The sequence below is a fragment of the Lytechinus variegatus genome, chromosome 6 (assembly GCF_018143015.1).
Source record: "Lytechinus variegatus isolate NC3 chromosome 6, Lvar_3.0, whole genome shotgun sequence".
In the NCBI taxonomy this organism is placed as follows: domain Eukaryota; kingdom Metazoa; phylum Echinodermata; class Echinoidea; order Temnopleuroida; family Toxopneustidae; genus Lytechinus; species Lytechinus variegatus.
This window is the reverse complement of record NC_054745.1, coordinates 27,242,314-27,262,621: the sequence shown is the minus strand read 5'-3', so window position 1 is coordinate 27,262,621 and position 20,308 is coordinate 27,242,314. Positions and strand designations below refer to the sequence as shown.

The 20,308-nt window shown below is 39.5% G+C and overlaps 1 protein-coding gene across 1 annotated transcript in view; it reads left to right on the top strand.

Annotated features, from left to right (window-relative positions):
* The window catches only part of LOC121417296 (mucin-12-like), a 33,857-nt gene extending 16,029 nt beyond the window's left edge, over window positions 1-17,828 (top strand). The window contains exons 11-26 of the mRNA XM_041610951.1: window positions 75-170; window positions 1,927-2,031; window positions 2,673-2,855; window positions 3,552-3,866; window positions 4,349-4,738; window positions 5,463-5,592; window positions 5,767-5,808; window positions 6,760-7,293; window positions 9,202-9,552; window positions 10,668-10,808; window positions 11,097-11,246; window positions 11,879-12,390; window positions 13,424-13,697; window positions 14,041-14,250; window positions 15,852-16,022; window positions 16,868-17,828. Coding sequence (XP_041466885.1) covers window positions 75-170; window positions 1,927-2,031; window positions 2,673-2,855; window positions 3,552-3,866; window positions 4,349-4,738; window positions 5,463-5,592; window positions 5,767-5,808; window positions 6,760-7,293; window positions 9,202-9,552; window positions 10,668-10,808; window positions 11,097-11,246; window positions 11,879-12,390; window positions 13,424-13,697; window positions 14,041-14,250; window positions 15,852-16,022; window positions 16,868-16,896 — 3,633 coding nt within the window. The 3' untranslated portion in view covers window positions 16,897-17,828. The remainder of the gene's footprint in view (window positions 1-74; window positions 171-1,926; window positions 2,032-2,672; window positions 2,856-3,551; window positions 3,867-4,348; window positions 4,739-5,462; window positions 5,593-5,766; window positions 5,809-6,759; window positions 7,294-9,201; window positions 9,553-10,667; window positions 10,809-11,096; window positions 11,247-11,878; window positions 12,391-13,423; window positions 13,698-14,040; window positions 14,251-15,851; window positions 16,023-16,867) is intronic.
* The last annotated feature ends 2,480 nt before the right edge of the window (window positions 17,829-20,308 follow it).

The window sequence follows — 20,308 nt, the reverse complement described above, 5'->3', positions numbered from 1 at the left end:
CACTCAAGTCTTTGTGAAACGCCCTCTTCCCGGACGAATATTAACCATCTATTTTTTTTTCTTGCTGTTACTAGGCAAGTGAGGTCAGCCCCTACGCGAGTCTGATGGTAGCCAATGCCTTGAAGAATGTCTTGAACCAGGTAGAAGACACTCAACCTTCCTTGATACAGGTATTCAAGGTTTATTTTCATTTCGTCTAATGCCAAGTCGTCCAATTGCCAGCTCGTCTACTATTATTTGATTTGAATAGTAATAAGTCAGAAAGAAGAGGATCGAGGGTATTTGAATTCCAGTTCATCGTGGCTTAACCGTGAACCAGAATAGCCTGGTGGTTGAGTCGCTGCCCGGAAAGCAGTAGATGGCAGGTTCGAATTCCCACTGGTTCCAATTTTTTCTGACTTATGATTTATGATTTTCATACAGATCGAGCATACTGATCTTATGATTTTCATTACAGATCGAGCATACTGATCTTAAACAAATAGGAGTAATGAAGAAAATTTGTTAAACAAATTATAATCTCCTCCTATAAATAGCCTCTTAATTTACTATTATTTGATTGATTGAAGGATTTTATTAAAAATATCCATTCTCGCAGTCCAAGGACTGAATTACAGTGGTTACAATGTACAAGATAAAATAAATAATACAATTAAACATTTGATTCGAGAAATAAATAGTAAATGAAATAGTTACATACATGCACAATTGAAAGTAGTACTTTTTGTGGCAATTATTAATGAGAAATAAATGTGTATTCACTGCGAATAGCAATTCAATCTAGGAAGTATGATATTACTAGAAAGTTATTAGAATTTAATATTTGGTATACCATCAGTTCATTCACTATCCAAATGGTCTCTATTGCCAATTTGTCCACTCACAATTTTGTCTAATAACCAGTTATAATGTGAAAAAAAAATTGGATCCCTCCTTGAACAATTCGTAATTGCTTTTATTGAAACCTTTTGTGCACAACTGTGTGTCATCCTTGATTCTCTCATTTGCATATTGCCCATGTTGTGTGCATAAATTGTTTTGTGAAACTTGGCAAAACTTTAATAATCCATAACCTTTTTTGTGTTCATCTTATTTTGACGAAATTTACAGCATTATGCTTGGCTAATTTTTTTATTTTATTCAAATCAACCTTTTTTTTTGGAGGGGGGGGGGTGGAATTGGCTTCTAATGGGAACTGTCATGCTATTCACTTGTTTAGGTGTTTATTGTGTAAGTTTATCGATGATCAAAGATACACACGGCACTCAGATAAAATTCATGAGAATTTTGCACGAACTGTAGAAGAAATGTTTTAGGAGTAGATAATAGTTTCCTGTGAAAACCGCAAATTATGCAATTATTCTGATTTTATGGAAGGTTGATTTTGACCTTGTGCTGCAGACTTCATGGTAGATAGATTTCCGAATAGTGATAGAAAAAAGTTAAAATGAGAATAAGTACATGTAGAATGGAAATTCATATTTTATCCAGAATAAAGAAGAATCTTTGGTCACTCTATCATTTAACCTTAAATGATTATATCAAAAACAACACAGCCTCTTTAAGTTGAGGCCACTCCATCATATTTTGAAATGTCTTATGTCATTTCCTAAGTTTTATTTCATAACCTAAAAATGGGTCTACTTTTTAGACCATGAGCCGGGTATTGTTTTTCGTTTTGTGTTAGGTTTCCATGATTGAAGAAAGGGCTCCATCTATCGTATCTAAAGTTAAGGAGGGCGCACTTCATCATTAATAATAATAATAGCCAATTTTTATAAAGCGCTATTCCCAGAATGGCTCAAAGCCTGTTACAGCATATTGTTCTGTAATCATTATCATTCTATCTGGTCATGCCTTCCACATATAAAACTGAGCCAAATTTATCAGAGTATGAGCCGACTTTCTGCTTTCCTTTTATGTCAGATTTCCACGATTGAAGAAAGGGCTCGGTCTATCGTCTGTAAAGTTCTTGAAGGAGCCATTGAGAGGGTACGTCCATCGAGTCCTGTGGAAATGGTACAAAACAAGGTAAACTACATTGATGTTGGCTCAGTGGTAGAGCGTCCGCCTCATGAACGGGAGGTCGTGGGTTCGATCCCCGGCCGAGTCATACCAAAGACTTATAAAAATGGGACCTTCTGCCTTCTTGCTTGGCGCTCAGCATTTAGACTGCATGGAGAAGGGTAATGATATCATTTTATGTTATGCAGTGCCCGCTGGAAGAGCAGTCTTATGATTGAAGTGGCTACCCTGGGTAAATAAAATGTTATTATTATTATGTTTCGTCACGTGACATATGGGTTTAAAGTTTGGCTGTGTCTGATGCCTAGTTGACAAAGAGTAGCTCTAAAACCAATTTTTCCAAACTACCTACATGTACATGTATTCTTTGATGGGTGAAGGTTTGCATGGTGGTATGAACAATCGCGGAAGTTGTTTACGGTACACCATGTGTAAATTCCACTGTGCCTGATTGACTTTGACGTAAAATGTTTCTATTTAATTGATTATATACATGTACCAGTTTGGCGCTATACCAATCAAAATCTGTCCTACCAAGTTCCTACGGGAGTTACCCTAACTGCAAGCTACAGAAATTCCAAGAACAAAGGGGCATGTTAATGAAAAATGAAACTAATGTCGTTTACCCGATATGTTTCTTACAATAGCGACCTTCATCGTCCGAACAAGCCAAAACCATTGTCTCATCTGCCATTGAGGGCGCACTGACCCGTATCCAGACTGCAGAGGATGTGAGTGACGGAGGTCAAAGGTCATATGATTTAGATGACCGGCTTGGTGAAGAGACTGATGAGGCAGTGGATCTCTCATCCATCATTGAAATCTTTAAGGTAAACAGACGATTCTTTGAAAATTTGTATGGAAGCTTTAAAGTGTCAACAAGTTGCCAAGTCGACCAATGAGAAGTTGTTATAAAAAGTAAATGGCAAGATTTAATGTGACATCCACGTCATGCATGCACCACTTCCTGTTTGAAACAAAACCTGGGCCCTGTTGTACAAAGAGTTACGATTGATCCGTCAATCGCAACTATGGACAGCCAGCAACGTCAACATCTACATGTATTATGCATGTTTGTTCAAAATATTTTCTAGCTGTGATGTATATTCATGCATTCATTGTTTTCTTGAAAATTCACTGCGCTTCTCTTTGCATAAAAAGGACATTGTGCAAATTTTTTCGTAGAAAAACTTGTGACACTGATGGATTTCCATAGAATTACGATTGATCGGATCGATCGTAACTCTTTGTACATCAGGGCCCAGGTTGTGACATGGCGGGCTATAGATCGAGCTGTGGATTAAAAAATATTCTTGCCATTTACCTTTTTTATATGTCACTTTGGCGGGGTAAATTATCTCCTTATCTCGCTGTCACTTTACAGCTTCCGTAAATTGAAGTAGGCATTTGTCCATTGCGCCTTGTCCACTAGATCTGGCTGTGGCGCAGGCATAGATTGATTTTGGCCACTTGCACTCAAGCACCCGTCAAGTTATCTCTTTCTGTTCGTTTCTCACCTTGACCAGGAGCCTGTTGACTCGATCCCATCCATCACGCACACCCAAGCCTCTAGTGAAAGCGAGAGCGAAGCCGAAGAAGAAGGCGATACTGTCATCGGCATCGTGGAAAACCCGATCCTCATGGACGAGATCCAGCACACCGGTGGCCCGTCGGGCGATACCGACGTCGACGAGGGCCTGCACGTCGTCATGCACAAGGCCGATGACGGTCACTTGGTCATGGAGGGTGCGGTGCTGACTGCTGAACACGACACGCAGACGATCACGGAGAGAATCCTTTCCAATATCACCTTGGAGAGGGTTTCAGGCAGTTTGTCAGGGGTAAGGCTACACTAACAACTGTTAGAAGCTATTGATATTCTTAAATTTCATTGGTTGATAGCAATCATGACACGCAGACATCCAAGAGGCAATTCTATCCAATATCACTCACCCTGGGGAGACTTTCAGGCTGCCTGTCTTGGGGAAATTGTATACTACATTATGTTTTCATTTCTGATCGGCTGATTGAAAATTTGTCATTGAAATTTGTTGATACAAAGCCTTCATGCAAAGGGTTCCATGACATTTGTTCCGACGATAATTTCTCTGATGGAAAATCTGCACGTTAAGCTGAACCTAAAACCTAATCTCCAAAACTAAATAAACCCTAATCCTTATCGTTACATTATTTTAATCCAAAAACTCTTCTTCAGTCTTTACTCTAACCCTTTGCCCCCTGAGAGCAAGTGTCGTGTCAGCATAAAAAGACCCAAGATTCTGGCATGTAAGTGGTGACTCATGTCCGATCTGTTTCCAAGCAGGCATCAAGCTCCCGCAGCGGACTGACCCGAGAGGAACCAGCAGTGCCCTCATCAAGCAGCTCCGAAGACGAAGGCGAAGAGATCCCCGAAGACCACTCCTCGATCATCCCGATCTACCAGAAGAACCTGATCAATGTCGGAGGACACATGGTGGAGTCCCATCTCTCGGCGATCTCCATGAAACCTGAGGCAGACGGGAAGTTCCCCAGCAAGGGCAAGTGCGCTGCCAGGAACTCCTTCAGGAATATCTTCCGTCCAGACATGACGTACTGTCAGGGTTCAGCCAGGATGCTTCGGGATACCCTGGTCAGAGACATCTCGAGCCGCCACACGGCCAGTCTGCCGACGGGGATGGACATGGTCTGCGAGGTTCTGGAAAAGGAGGAGCAAGTAAGTATCATAGCTTTTCAAAATCATTATCTCACATTTTTTCAAAAGTATCAGATTGTATGAATATTGGTAATTGTTGCTATACTTTGCAAGATTTGTATGCTAGAACAGCATTCCAATATAATGCAGATCATTAAATGTTTTCTGACTTCAAAGAAGGATTGTCTGCAAGGGAGGTCAATGTGACAATATGGAATCCTGTATTTCTCTTATACCATTCCAACAAAACTTTTCTACATCCATCAAAGTGAATCCATTCCTTTGACTATAACCATTCTGTTTTAATAATAATAAAAGCTGGATTCATATGGCGCTTTTTGCCAGTCTTTAACTCGACTACCTCTTATGGGGTGTTGCAAGAAACTTGCGATCAATTGCAAGTCTATTTTATGGGTCCCTAAATCAATCATATATCTTGCATTTAATTGCAAATTAGTGATTGATTGCTAATTTGCTCCTTGAAACACGTAGTTTAAACTGATTTTTTATAAATACTGTTGATCTATCAGTTGTAAAATTGAAACAGAATATTTGTTATTGATCGCAAGTATTTTCTTGCAACACCCCCTAAATCAGCAACATCCAGTGCATTCAAGGAATTTATTTTACCGTGTCCCCATTCACTGTGCCAGGGTCAAGAACAGTGCAATGTGGATCGATTTCTTGCTTAAAGAAATCATGCCATGGCCGGGATTTGAACCCACGACCCTCTGTTTTCTTGTAGGACATCATGGAGAAGCATTCGGACGAGGCTCTGGTCGGCGTGGAGGAGACAGAGGGACTTTGTTACCTGCCAACCAAGAGGAGACCCAAACCGCCTCCACCCCAGACACCTGCCCCCGAGCCAGTCCAGGGTGAGACTCCTGCAACTGAGACAGTTCCTGCCACCGAGCCACCTTCAGTTTCTGAGTCGCTCCAGGTTGGACAGACACCTGCCCCTGAGCCGGTCCAGGGTGAGACTCCTGCAACTGAGACAGTTCCTGCCACCGAGCCACTCCAGGCCAGGACAGATCTAGACGCCGAGCCAGAACAGGTTAAGAAGAAATCGAGTGACACTCCTGGTAATGATGGTAAGTTTCTTACACTTTTAGAATCTGTCAAAGAACCAATGAAACAAAACCCCGTTGAAAAAAGGAGGCAATTTATGTCTAAAGGCCACTGCACACCTTACGACTGTTTGTGATCCGATTTTGGAACAAATTGCATTTTGCTCATGTTCTGAAAATGTGAATGGAACATATCAGTATATATGAGGTTAAAATTAATTGAAAGAATACTAATATAACCATTTTGAAAGATTGCAAGCCTTTATTTTGGATTAAATTCCAAATTAGTTTCAAATCGTAGTCAATCGTACAACTGCTATGACGTCATTACGACTAGTTATTAAATTTGCTTTTTTTATTCTAAGAAGGATGATAGCATAGTTACAGATTTGAACATAGGTATTCGTAAGATGATTTCGAACATTACACAGTAAGATATTCCAAGTCTCAATATTAGCATCAAATTCTACTATGTATATTCCAAAATTGAGTCGCAGACCAATCGTAAGGTGTGCGGTCGCTTTAGATTATGTTGGGTTTTGGAAAACTACTTTATCATCGAGTCATCCTTTGCAGCATTTTTATGCCTTCCTCCACCGTAGATGGTTGACAAAGACATGTTTTCAGGTTGTCTGGTCGTTCATCTGTCTAGCTTTTGTTCTCCTAATTAATAACTAAAGAAGTATTGAACAGATCAACCTCGTACTCAATCAATTTTTTGCTCCCTTTTCATAGATTACTGCAGGGAAAAACTCGTGTTGTTTTTCATATTTTTGCTAAATTGGGAGGCCTTGTACAACACAAATAGCGAACATTCTTATTTGTGCAATGGTGCAAGATTTTGCATGAGCTGGAAGAAAGATGCTCTATTCAAGAGGCGTTGAGTTGATTAGAGCGTCTCTTTCTTTCACCGAATGCGAAATCTCGCACCATTGCACTCATGCCTATTCGCTATTTGTATACTGTGTCTTACAGGTGTCCTAACAGCAAAGAGCTCAGAAGATAGATCTACCAAGCCTGATGGTGATCGTAAGGATGCTTTGGTGGATGCTGATGGCACAGGTGGTGCAGATGCTGCAGCATCAGCAACGGAAGGGAATCCAAAAGCTACCACTTCATATCATACTGAGCATCAGGTTATTCCATCATCCAAGTCGGCTGAAGAGGCACAAGAGAGGGCGCTCTCCGCAGAGAGAGAAAGCACTAGGCGTGAAGTCTCCACGCACTCTGTCGACGCCTCCCAAAACCTCGCCAATAGCAGCTCAGGAGAGGACAGCGAATGCCCCAAGGGTCGGAAATCGAAGAAGGTGAAGTCTTCGGGCGGGCTGAGCGGGCTGTTCTCTCGCATCAGCCATGTGTTTTCCGGGACACGCAAGTCAAGCGCCAGCATCCCGTCACATGAAAGCTCATCGGAACCGGCTAGTCGGCGGTCATCAAAGAAGAGCATTGAGAGATTTACCGTCGGGGCTTTGTCAGATGGTACACAAGCACCCGAGGAAGCACCTAGCAGTAAGTCACAGAATACTTGGGTTAAACAAGGGCTTGGCGCTGGCTTGTAAATGATTTAATTTTCATGCCTCTTAAAGGTGAATGCCAGTTGTGGTAACGATATCAAAATGAGTTTGTACAGAATCCAATGAAATGACCACCAAAGTGTCTGTTTGTATGAATAAACAATATGTGCCAAAGAATTCTGGAAGAAATTGTGTAATTGCTGAGAAATAGCAAATAAGCACAGGATTCGGGTCAAGCGTCGGGCCGACATTCAAAGCAATAATAATACACTGTCCCACGTGCGCTTATATATGTTGGTGATCTTCAGTGTAAACATTTTTCGGGCGTAGATTTCACAAAGTTCGGTTTATGTAACTGTACCGAATCTAGATCCTCGATGGTATACTGACAATTAAGCCTGGTTTTACCGACTTTCTCATGAAATCAGTGTTAACTGCAACTACTGGCATTTCTCTTTAAAAAAAACCACTGGTATTATATTACCTTCACAACCGAACTCTGTCGAGACGGCTTGTTCCTTCAACAATATTTCCCTTTCTTCTTTTTTCCCATATTGATCAATCATTTCTTTTAGATATCATGGATGGGAAGGGGACATACAGACTACTCTAATATCCATCTCTTTTCCTTTCCTCCCCCCCCCCCATATTTTGTAATATTCCCCTTAGATATCTCATAGGGAAAGGTGACTGATAGTATAAAGTATTGAAATGGTAGTTTTTCAGTCAGCGTTAACTTTATTTGATGCGCTGTCGAGTTGACCACGTTAATTGAAATTGAAGGCAAGTTACCATCATGATAATTTTATCAAACTTTTCTGCTAAATCATTAGTAGATGAGTAAAGACAACTTCCCTTTATGGCAATAACAACTATCAATTCAATTTGTTTATTCTTTTCCATTTGATAAATACAATCAAATGTACATTCATGTTATGAACAGTTTAGGTATTACATGGATATTAAACAGATATATCAGGCTTTGAGAAAGAATAGTGGAATTATTTATCCGAGGTTGGTCTGGCAATTACTATCCCGAGGGAAATATCGTAGTTTTGCCAGTCCAACCGAGGATTAATAATTTCCACTATGCTTTCGAATGAAACGCCTGATATATTTGTTTATATCCTACTTTTAATAATTTATAAGCAAAATCTATCCACTGAGCTCGCAAGTCCGGTGACTTGCGTTGAATTACCTACTTTTCTCCGAGCCACCGCGCTCAGCAGAACGCAGATTAGTGCCTGCACCGACGCATCACGGGACTTGCCCGGGAGAGAGAGCTCGCTGGCCGGTGCGCCTGAGAGTTAAGCTAAATATCCAGTTTTCTGAAATAATCACGTCAGAATATTGTTATAGCGAAAAATATATCGAGGTCTGACATCACGCAACATCATAGTGGAAATATATTTGGTCACATGATGCTATTTGAACCAATCACTATACAGGATTCAATCTATGTTGGATATAAAAAAATATATATATCAAATACATCACCATAACAAAATAAAATTATGACTGTAAGATTTTTTTTAAATGGCAAATCGAACACCTGTAGAAACTTTTAGAAATGCTTATTAATGACGTGTCAAAAAAAAAGTTCTTTTACAGATATGTTTACCTACCATGCGATAATAAATGGCGCATGTATTTGAATTCGACACCTTACCCCCCCCCCCACTATTACCATCAAACAATGGCTGCATCAGACCAAAATGATGTTAAACGATAAGAGTAGCTTCTCCCCTGTTTGTCATTCAACAATGCAAGGGATAGAGCTTCGTCAATCTGGTGTTGCTGCTGGGCCCACGATTAATTGGGCAAAACGTATTTCTGAGAACTTCTGTTTCTGATTTGTTTCGAACCATAAAATATGGATTTTTTTCATCATTAACAATATCAGGTGAGACAAGCCGACCTTCCTCCGTCGGCTTGCACCAAGACTCGAGCAACCTCCAACGTTCCAGCATCCACTGCGGCTCTAGCATTCACCACGGCGCCAGCGTCCATTTCACCTCGATGACCATCGACCCTCCAGCCAGGAGAGAGAGTATCTATGCTTCCCACCGACCCCAGACGCCCATCCCTGCCATGCACCATGATCCAACCCTCGATGACGATGACGACGACGACGATGAGGTGGTCATCGATGTGGAGAATCCGAAAGGAGATGGTCCGGTTCGGGAAGGTGTCAAGGAAGCCAGTTCCGAGGCCTTGGCAGCGGGAGAAGATGCGCATGCAGCAGACAATGAAGGTGAGTGTTATGTGAATAGAGGCTTTCTTTGGTGCATTAACCATTTGGAGACTCAATGGCCCAAATTCACAAAGGTGGTTGTTAAAACCGTTGGTTGAACCCATGGTTTATGCAGATTGCCTGTATAAATTACGCTTATTTACTGCGTATATTGAACAATGTCCAATGCCGATGCGTGCTTTTGTCATAGTTAGTGCCCCAAAAATTGACGTCTGTTGCCATGGTTATCCACGCTATTTTATTCATGAGTCCACTGTTTTGAATTAATGAGTCCACTCTTCAAACAGTGGACTTGTGAATAAAATAGTGTACTTAACCATTGCAACAGGTATCAATTTGGTGCACTGTGACAAAAGCATGCATCATCATTGGACATTTTTTTTTATATATGTGGTAAATCAGTGTAATTTATACAGGAAATCTGTATAAACCAGAGTTCAACCGATGGTTTTCAAAACCACCTTTGTTAATTTGGGCCAATGGTTTTGCTATAACACATGTTTTTGATAGACTCCAGTCTGCATAATAATAATAATAATAATAGTCAGTTCTTGTATAGCGCATAACACATTATGAATAACGTCTCTATGTGCTTCCAAAAGACTTGGATATTATCACCCCAGCTGTAGCTCAAGCAGCCTTTCCAGCGCTCGGTATTTCAAGGAATTAATTCCTGCCAGGTACCCATTCACCTCACCAGGGTTGAGTGCAGCACAATATGGTTGAATTTCTTGCTGAAGGAAGCTTCGCATATATGCAGGGTCTGTCTCCAGTGACTTAAAACCTGCGGTTTGCTTTTTCTAATTTGACTGTGCCATAACAGAGCATATTGAATGATTCGCAGAAATATGATTAGTTCCCCACAGACCTAGGTACAAAACATTCCATTCATTATTGTGGTGCAGTGCATGGTCTAAAGAATAATGATACAATAGCGATGGTGATAATATTGAATGGTATTTCATAAATGTTACACTTGTTAGGCCAATATTGCACTCAACTACATTGTGGGACTTAAAAAATCAATCGTTTACAGGCTAGTAAGAAATGTGTTTCGAATACTAAATTATTATTATCATCATCATTAGAATGGATATTCCTATTTGTATTTACAGAAGAAAAGCAAACACCACGTACTGATCAGCAAGAGAAGGCTGTTGCCATGGAATCAGATACCGAGGCTGTTGTCATGGAAACAGCCACCACTGGTGAGGCCGAGGCTGCTCCTGCTGAAAATGAGCTTCCAAAAGCAACAGGTAATGTCAAAAAAAAAATCCCTGTAAGCTTGAGACCAGCCGCTATAGCAGAAATGTTCCGTTTGAACAAAACTCAAATATTCTAACTCAGATACCGGTAATCAAACTTTAGTCCCAAATTTGTATTTATATTTGTTCATTATTGAGTTGACTTTGGTTTTGAGGGCTTGGTGATTCCACATGGTCAATGTGAATCCATTACAAACATGTTTTACATGGTGCAATTCAGTCTTTGACGGTTATTCTAGTTTATTATTTGGTTTCCTTTCAAATGTTTAACTCCTGAAGATGAGAGCTCTGTTGCCATGGAAACTGATGGACACACCCCTGAGGAAGAAACACATGAGCCAGAGACTAAAGGTGCAGATGAAAAGACAGAACCAGCTGAAAACACTGATGATGTTCAAGGTGAAAAGGAAGTTCAAGAGGAAAAACCAGGTACGTGGAGCCTCACTTGAATGCAAGTCCTTTCAAATATCAATTTTATTTTCTTGAGCCGTTAGAGATGGAACCCGCATATACATGTATGTAGACTGGGGTCCTTCATTCAAAACAGTGAACTAATTGTTGCAATGACTCTTATTAAATAGCATCAATCTAGCATGCTCTTATAAAAGAGTGCATTCATTATGTAATGCGTTCTCAATATCTCAATATATGAGCTGAATTGGGAGGCGCAATAGCTCAGTTGTTAGAGCGGGGGTTTCATATTCTGGTGACCTCGGATTGATTCCTACTTTGTGCACTATTGCCCTTTGTTAAGGCATTTATCCTCATTACTAGGTCCCTCAGAGAGGACCTTAAGACATCAGTCCTCTGGTTGCTTGCTTACAAGCATTCATGCTTTCTTATTAATCGGGTAAATATTCAACGCCATTTACTATTTCCCAATTGAGCATAATTTAATGCAAGATATATGCATTAGCCATAGATTCAAATCAGAGAATCTAAAGAAACTGTAAATTTAGGCCTAAAACCCTAAAAGAATAAAATTTAGCCTATCATGGCCAATTTGAAATGCAATAATTGTTAGGCTTTGAAATTCCTGATTTAATTTTCATGTCTTGCAGCTGCAGCATCTGAAGATGATCCGCCCACTGAAGATCCCTCAAACCCCGAGACTCCGACAGAACGCCCGCTGCAAGTCGAGAACGACAGCAACAATTCAAACACTGACAGCGGTGCCAAATCACCCGACCGTCTTCCCTCCATCCGTACAAGCCAGCTGCAGTCCCCACGAACACCCAGCACGTCGTCATCTAGCCGCGCATACGGGGTGGCTAGTCAGTCGGGAAGTCGTACTTCTCAGGCTAGTCAACGGCCCATGCCCCCAACATTGAGGCCACCATCAGATCGGAGTCCCTCAGGGTCCCATTCTATGACCATCACTGGTCGTTCATTGACACCTGCAGGATCCAAGATGGTCAAGTCAGTGACATCGACCTCGGAGAAAGGAAGGCACGGTGCCCTGAGTCCTAAGGCTCCAGCATCCATGCGGAACAGTCGGGCAGGGCTGTCGAACCACAAGCGGATTTCTTCCCCGCGTAAGAAGTCTACCGTGTCGAGCCAGTCAGCTGGCAAGGTTAGTATGCAACAATGCTTTGCTTTGACAGTCACTCCCCACTTACTCTCTTCTCGTTGTTTCTTTGGGTTCTTAAGTTCCACAAATGCTACTCTCTACAAGCAATCCCCATGAGCTTGGGTTCATAGTTTTGTTCTGTCCCCTAAGAAAGCAATCATCCTCTCATGGCAGTCCATGTACAATTTTTTGAAAGGGAATCCCTGGGCCCCGTCTTACAAAGAGTTACAATTGATCCAATCAATCACAACCCTATGGAAATCCATCAGTGTCACAATTTTTTCTACAGGATATTTGCACAATGTCCTTTGTTAACAAAGAGAAACACAGTGAATTTGCAAGAAAACAGTGAATGCATGAATATACATCAAAGCTAGAATATATTTTGGACAAACATGCTTAATAGATGTTGGCATTGCTGGCCGTCCATAGTTACGATTGATCGGATCAATCGTAACTCTTTGTAAGATGGGGCCCTACAGATCTTTATAGGACATGATACATAACAGTAAATGCCTCACCTAGATACCCTTACACACCCAAACATGTGATTACAGCAAAACTGCCCAATTGAACATTTTATTGTATACCCCTGTCTAGAGAATCCCTCTCCTGCAAAGTGTGTATACTATAGCATTTTTTAAAAGTGAATCCTTGATCTTTGAACAGGAAGCATACATTTACATGTATACTGCATAATAAAGTATCTTATATTGACATGCTTACACACCCACACACACAAAAGGTGATTATGGCCAGATTGCCCAACTGTAACTTGGATTGGCTATCACTTTGTGTACCCCTTTCAAATGACGTAATTTCCTTCAGCTAGAACTTGATCCACATTGTGCTGCACTCAACCCAGGTGAGGTAAATGGGTACCTGGTAGGATTAATTCTTTGAATGCACCAAGCGCCTTTACCAGCTGTAGCTATAGCTGGGGTAATGCATATTGCGCCATCGGATAGGTAACTAGATAATCGTTGCCGCCTCATAAATGCTATGTATTTATTTCATGAATAACTCTGCCCCTTAGGTCAAGAGTGCGTACGGAAGCTCTGCTGGTCTTTCAGTAAGTGGATATCAAATCCTCCCTACCAAGCCATCCAACACAATGTCCTCCAGCAGACGTGCGTCTCGCAATCAGGCCAGTCTGATCAGTGCGACGGAGCTTGGAACATCGCGGACTTCAAGGACCAAGCAGGGGAGTCGCGGTAGCGTGATCATGCCTAGACCGCCCTCTGGTATCAAGCCGTCGGGTTCCGCTCAGTCGGGTCATCGTGGGGTCAGGCAACCATCCGAAACTCAAGGTAGGTTGATATTGAGAATAATATGAACTGGTGAATATGATGGTGGTGGTGAAGATGATGATGACGACAGTGAGGATGACGATGAGGATGATGATGGTGATGGTGATGATGATGATGATGATGATAAAGATGGAAAACACTAAAGAGAAAAGGGGGAAGGAAGGAAGTGAGGAGGAATAGAAAGATAGGATGATGAAGCAGAAGATGATGGAGGAAAAGCATAATACGCAGAAAAAATAGAACATATAATTTTTTTTTTAGTTTATTGTAATCAAAATTTTAATCTTGATTGCCTAAATATTTAGCCCTCGATAGTAATCCTCTATCTTCCTTTCCTCTACAGCTGTGTCAAACCCAACCCTTACAACCTCCAAGGGGAGCTCTTCAGTTCTTGTCAATCATCGGAGCTCCAACGAAAGGCTGCTGCCACGTCGGGCATCCCTTGAGAAAGAAAACCGGATGGAGCGCCTGTCTACGGAGAGCGTGACTAACAAAAGATCCAGCAAGGAGAAAGTCGGGAAGAAGAAATCCAGTGGGACCCAACAAGCAACAGGTACAAAGTAGTAAAATTGGCAAGCCGTTATCTATGATTGCCACTCTCCACCAAGGTGTAGTAAATGTGTGTCCGGTAGGAAGGAATTCATTGAATGCCTGAGAGTCCGATCAGGATAGCCATGCTAAATTTGGGGTATGCAGCACTTAGAAACATCTGTATTGAGTGCTATATAAATGTTGCATATTATTATCATTAATTACACAGAATGGATCTTATAATAGGCTTTTGTGCTGCAGAGTAGTCTTGATTCATAAACCATTTGATAAAACAATGGAAAATATGTTTGCCCATATTCTGAAGTCGGGTTTAAACTCAGGTTCAACATTGTGGTTTAAGTATGGATAGCCAATTGTTACATAAATCATGCACTAACAGTAGAGATATCATATTTCGGTTTATTTGGCTCTCGAATCATTCATAATTGTCTAGGAAGTATGAATAGATGATTCTCTTCACCATTAAAGAATCGGGAAAGAGAGCAGTAAATACAATAAACATACAACTTGATAAAAATTTTGACATTTATGGCTTCCCATAATTTTAGCACAGAGTTAGACCATGGTCTAAGTTAAACCTGACTTCAGAATACGGGCCATTGGAAATAGCAGGTATCTGAAATTGTGACTGTTCTTCAGAAAGATTAATTACACAGTATGGATCCTGTTATGTAGACTCCTGTACTTTTGACTAATGTTGGTATAAACATACCTTTTGGAAATCAAGTTAGGTCATTGCATGGAATCATGCTCTTTGGAATTATTTTCCTAACTTATTCTTCATCTTCTTGGGTGACAACACAAGTCCTAGGCCTGTTCAGTGGAGGGTACAAGGGTTGGCTTTGGGGTTCGAAGATAGGGACGGTGATTTTCCGTTTCTAAAAATGGCCTTTTCCGTGTCAGAAAATCTTAAATTCCGTTTCAGCGTGTCTGAAAATGGTAATTCCGTTCCCCCATAGACTTTGTGTACATGAAAACGTGACAATTACGTTAACATACAAAACCAATACGCATGGAGTCGAGATGTCAAAATACTCACGCTGGTCAAAATTTGCATCTGCCTCTATACTGACAATGCTTTAAAATCGATTTTAATTGAAGATATTCAAGTACAAAAACTATTCAAAGAAACATGATCGATATGAATACATCCTCACCTTTCATATTTTTAGCATTATTTTATGGTTAAATGAGGTTTTATCGCTGATTTGGGACCTTTTTGGACATTGTTATGAGCAGTTGACAACTTTCGCCTATCCGCCATTTTGGATTTGTTGAATCACCATGATCATGCTTACGACCGAACACAGAGGGCAGCAACACATGGCCGTGTTTCTGCCTTTATGCGGACGGCTCTAGTAGGAGGGGGCAGACCACTAGGTGTTGCATCCCTGCTGAAGCCCTATTTCTGCATAAGGACTTTGCACTGTCCTGTTCCAGGTTGGCCATTCCTCACATTCAAACCCGGGGGAGGGGGGGGGGATGTTTTGCTAGGTCCATAGCAGAGCTTGTCCTAATTTTTAACGTGTCACCTTTCAATCCAGTTCAATAGAAAATGGACCCTTCCTCAAATAAATATTTGTTTCTCCTCTTTCTTCTCAGAAGAGCCGGTTGACGACCAAAAGCCTGCAGCCCCTATGCCTAAGATCAAGGAGTCCCTGACCCCTCGACCTCCCAGTCAACCTGCGACCTCGAAACAGAGGTCGCGACCTAACTCAGGAATCAAGAGAGCTGCCGAAGATAATACCTCAGATGCCGGACAAAATATGCTTGGTGGGGACACAACTATTTTAATGATTGCATGCTGCGTTTGATCCTCAAATTGGCAGCGGTTATGAGTTCCTTCCAAGTTAATGTACATGTACACTCGTCTATTTCAAACTTGGCCACTCATCACATGGTCTACCTTCATTTTGTCTAATGCCATTCCGTCTATCAACATTTCGTCTAACAACCATTTGGTCCAATAACTGTTATTTTATCCTCACTTCTTGTCTAATCTCCAATTTTTCTATGACCACTTCGTCTCGTAACCAGTTGGTGTAATGTCCATTTTATTTTGATTAATTTCACCCATTTAACACTTTTTCCAATTAGACCAAATGGTGTATGGACTAAATGGCTATTAGACCAACTAGTTATTAGATGAAATGGTGAGTGACCAAAATGGCAATTAGACCATGTGGATAGTGGACGAAGCGATTGTAGACCTCATGATATTTGACGGGTTGGTAATTGGACCAACTGAAAATACACTGTTTTAACAATTGTATTGATATTGAATTCACAAAACAAAGTTAACAGTTTTTGTCTAATTTATCGTATTATTCATATCTGAAATGCCTCTTGATTTGACTAGTGCAAAATCTATTTGCTTTTTATGCTTTTCACTTTATGTTTTGAGGCGATTCCTGGTAACATATAATGAAAGGCGTAGTCAATAATGAATGCTGCAATTCTTTCATGGTGTACATTATGTATGTATGTCTCATTTAATCAAATATCATCAATTCAGTGGCTAATTACAAAAACTGTAATTGCATGTAATAACAAGTATTATTATATGAAACATACTCGATCTGTATGCTTATTTTTACTTTTTTCCCCTTTTCTGACAGGGAATGACCAGGCGGCATCAGAGGACTAAAATAAGAGATCGCAATCTGAATGTGATGATACTGCAGTGATAAACAAACAAATCATAAAGGAAAAGAAATTGATGAATTGCTCTTATAATGAACTGCTGTGATTAGAAATCAGGATTTTACTACAGTATTGAGGAAGCATAAACAAAGGCTTGTTAAAATTGCAATCTGAATATGATGATACTGCGGGATAAACAGACAAAAAGTAGAGGAAATTATACCAAGGAACTGCTATTATTAGAATTGCTAATATTAGGCTACAGTAATTAGAAACTGTTTACTAAGGGGGAAAATGGTTATAGTTTCAATCAATGTTTGTTTTTAATCATGTTAGAGGAATCTTTGAAGAAAATCAGTTTAGAAAAGAAAATAGTGATTAACTTATGGGAATCATGGTGAAAAAATGCTTCAGTAGTTATTAATTAATTTTAGGAAAAGGAAATGATTATCAATGCAGTTTATAATGATTTATATGGCAGTGAAAATAAAACAAGTCATTGATTATAGTAATAATTTCAAAAGAATTACAGCATATCTTTATTTTTTTTAATTAGTAGTAATCTTTATTTCTGATTTTCAAGTTTTGACTTGAGAAAGTTACCCAATCCTTTAAAATGAGTGTATTAATGCGAATTAGATGTGATATCTGGAGAAAAAAAAAACACCTTGAAAAATTCTTGCAAATAATGTTGGTATGCATTGTTGATAACAGCATAGACTCTTAGATAAGATTATTTATTTGTGAAGAAATAATTTTGAAAATGATGGCTATAATAGTATAAAGCATTATTTTACTTTTTTGTGAATGTAAGAATATATTTCATAGGAGCAATATAATGAATAATTTCCAAAGCAGCTGATCATATTCAATGAATGAAATTGTTAAAACGAGACCAAAAAAAATCTTGCCAGGCATATTTTTTAATTATTTATAGAGGAGACCAAAAAATCATTTAGTATATATCTTTACATCATAAAATGATGAATTAATTTATCTTTGAATGAAATCATACAAGGGACAAGTGTGTGTTATTGTGGATTTTTTTTGTGATTCTTAACACTCCTTGTTAGATATATTTTTATCATTTAGAGAGGAGAAAAAATACATATTTAGTCTATATTTTTTCATCATGAAGTGATTAAAAAAAATCATATTTGAATGAAACCATTTGAGAGACAAGTGTGAGTTGATAATTTATTTCTGTGTGTAATTAATGGAATTATTGTTGCAAGATTGAAGATTTCTTGCAAGATATATACATATATATATTTTTTTTTCACAGGAGATTAAATATTTTACTTATTTTTCCATCATGAATTCATGAATAAATTTATATTTGAATGAAACCATGTATGAGACATATGTGTTATTTTTAAATATTTATTTTTATCATCTCTTTGAAAGAACATAAGTCTAGCCTTTAGGGTACTAGGGAATGATTGGTACAGTGAATTAAAGGGGAAGATCACCCTGAAGAAAAGTTTGATTAAAAAATAACAGAAAAAATAGTAAAAAAATATGGGGGAAAATTTTGAGAAATATCCATTAAAGATTCAGAAAGTCATTGGAATTTTAAGTTTTTGATTTGTGACGTCATAAATGAGCAGCTCCCGCACATGTTCTGTAATATAAAATGCATAAATTTCAATTTTTTTCATGATTTGTGATGTCTTGCCCTTGTTTTCTTTATAAGAACGGGTGTGAAATTTATCTGTTGATGTACTAAAGATACAGAAAACACTTAAATTTCCTGAGAAAATGACTTTTTATTGATTTTCTCCCATACGATACGTAGAAAAGCTGCTCGCATATGAGATCACAAATTAATTGATTTAAATTCTAATCACTTTTTTGTATTATTTGATGGATGGTTCAAACATTCATCTATATTTTGTCACTATTTTTTCTGCTATTTTTACAATGAACTGTTTGTCAGGGTGAACTTCCCCTTTAATAAAATTAATTCTTTGTGAGATGACACTAATTCAATGAGATCTGTGTCAAGGCGCAGATCCAGGGGAGGGGGGGGGGGCACGTGCCCCCTTTTGAGAAGCCAAATAAAAATTTGTAATGTAAAAATGCCATTAAAAGCGAGGTGTGGCCCCTCATGAAATTGACGCCCTTTTTTGGGGGGGGCTTATCAAACATTTTCAGGTACAAATTTAATTGATTTGTGGTTAAAAACTTTTGGGGGGGGCTTTTCTAAATTTTCCTCCGAAAAATTTGCCCCCCCCCCGTCTGCGGCCCATAACACAAAGCTTAGCAATGCTCGTAGAAACACTTTTCTACGATCGATCCCATTGACTACAGTAGTCTGGGGTTCGATCCCCGGCTGCGGCAGCGATACCAGTGAGGAAGGCATTTAATCTACAATGCTCTTTTATCCTGCTTTCAAATAAATGGAAATGCTATATGCATTACTGGTAACTAGGTGTGCACTTGTTAAAAAAAAAACAATTGTACAAGCAATCGTGGAAAACAAACGTGCAATCAATCGCTACCCTTTGTGTTACTGGACCCTGCACCCTAATGACAAAGAGATTTGATTGATCCGTTCAAACTCAACTGATGGATAATAGTAATAATGATAATAGTAGTGATAACGGGCAGATCTAGGATTTTCAAAAAGTGGGGGCACATTTTCCCAAGGGAAATTTGACAAGCAAAAAAAAAAATCACCCAAAATCTAAGGTCACTTCGTCCAAGGAAAATCTGTAAAGCAAAAAAAAAAAAGGGGGGGGGGTCCTCGCTTTCAAAACGGGGGTGGGGGGCACACTGGAGATAAAATGGCATATCTACATAAATGTTGATTATGCCTCTCGAAAGGGGGGGAGGCTCAGGCTGGATGTGCCCATCGGCGGAAATCTGTCCCCAAAGGTAGGGGGGACAAGGGCCTGGAAAATTTGACAAGCAAAAAAAAAAAAAAGGTTTTCACCTAAAATGTGAGGTTATTCAGTCCAAAACACATGTGTTATTTTAATTGTGAAGTGATTTAGTTTTCCTTAACATATAAGACCACAAATAATAGGGGGACATTTGATATTGTTCCCCCTACTATTTTTGGTAGGGGGGACCTGTCCCCCCTGGGATTTCCGCCCATGGATGTGCCCCCCCCCCCCTCCCCACAATCTGCCAGAGAATGATGATGATAAGATAGAACAATGATTATGAAAATGTAAATTGTGCATGATGATAATAGAAATACGATGTGTAATACAAATCAAATATTCATAATTATTGATCATTTGATATTTTCATCATCCTATTCCATACAGGACACTGATGCTGAAATCAAATATAATCAAATAAAAATTGTATACCACCCTCTAGTGGCAGGATTGTTCACAACTTCTTTTTCAGCAAAAAAATAAAAGTGAGAAATCTCGCCAAAAGCTAACGTACCCCCCCCCCCA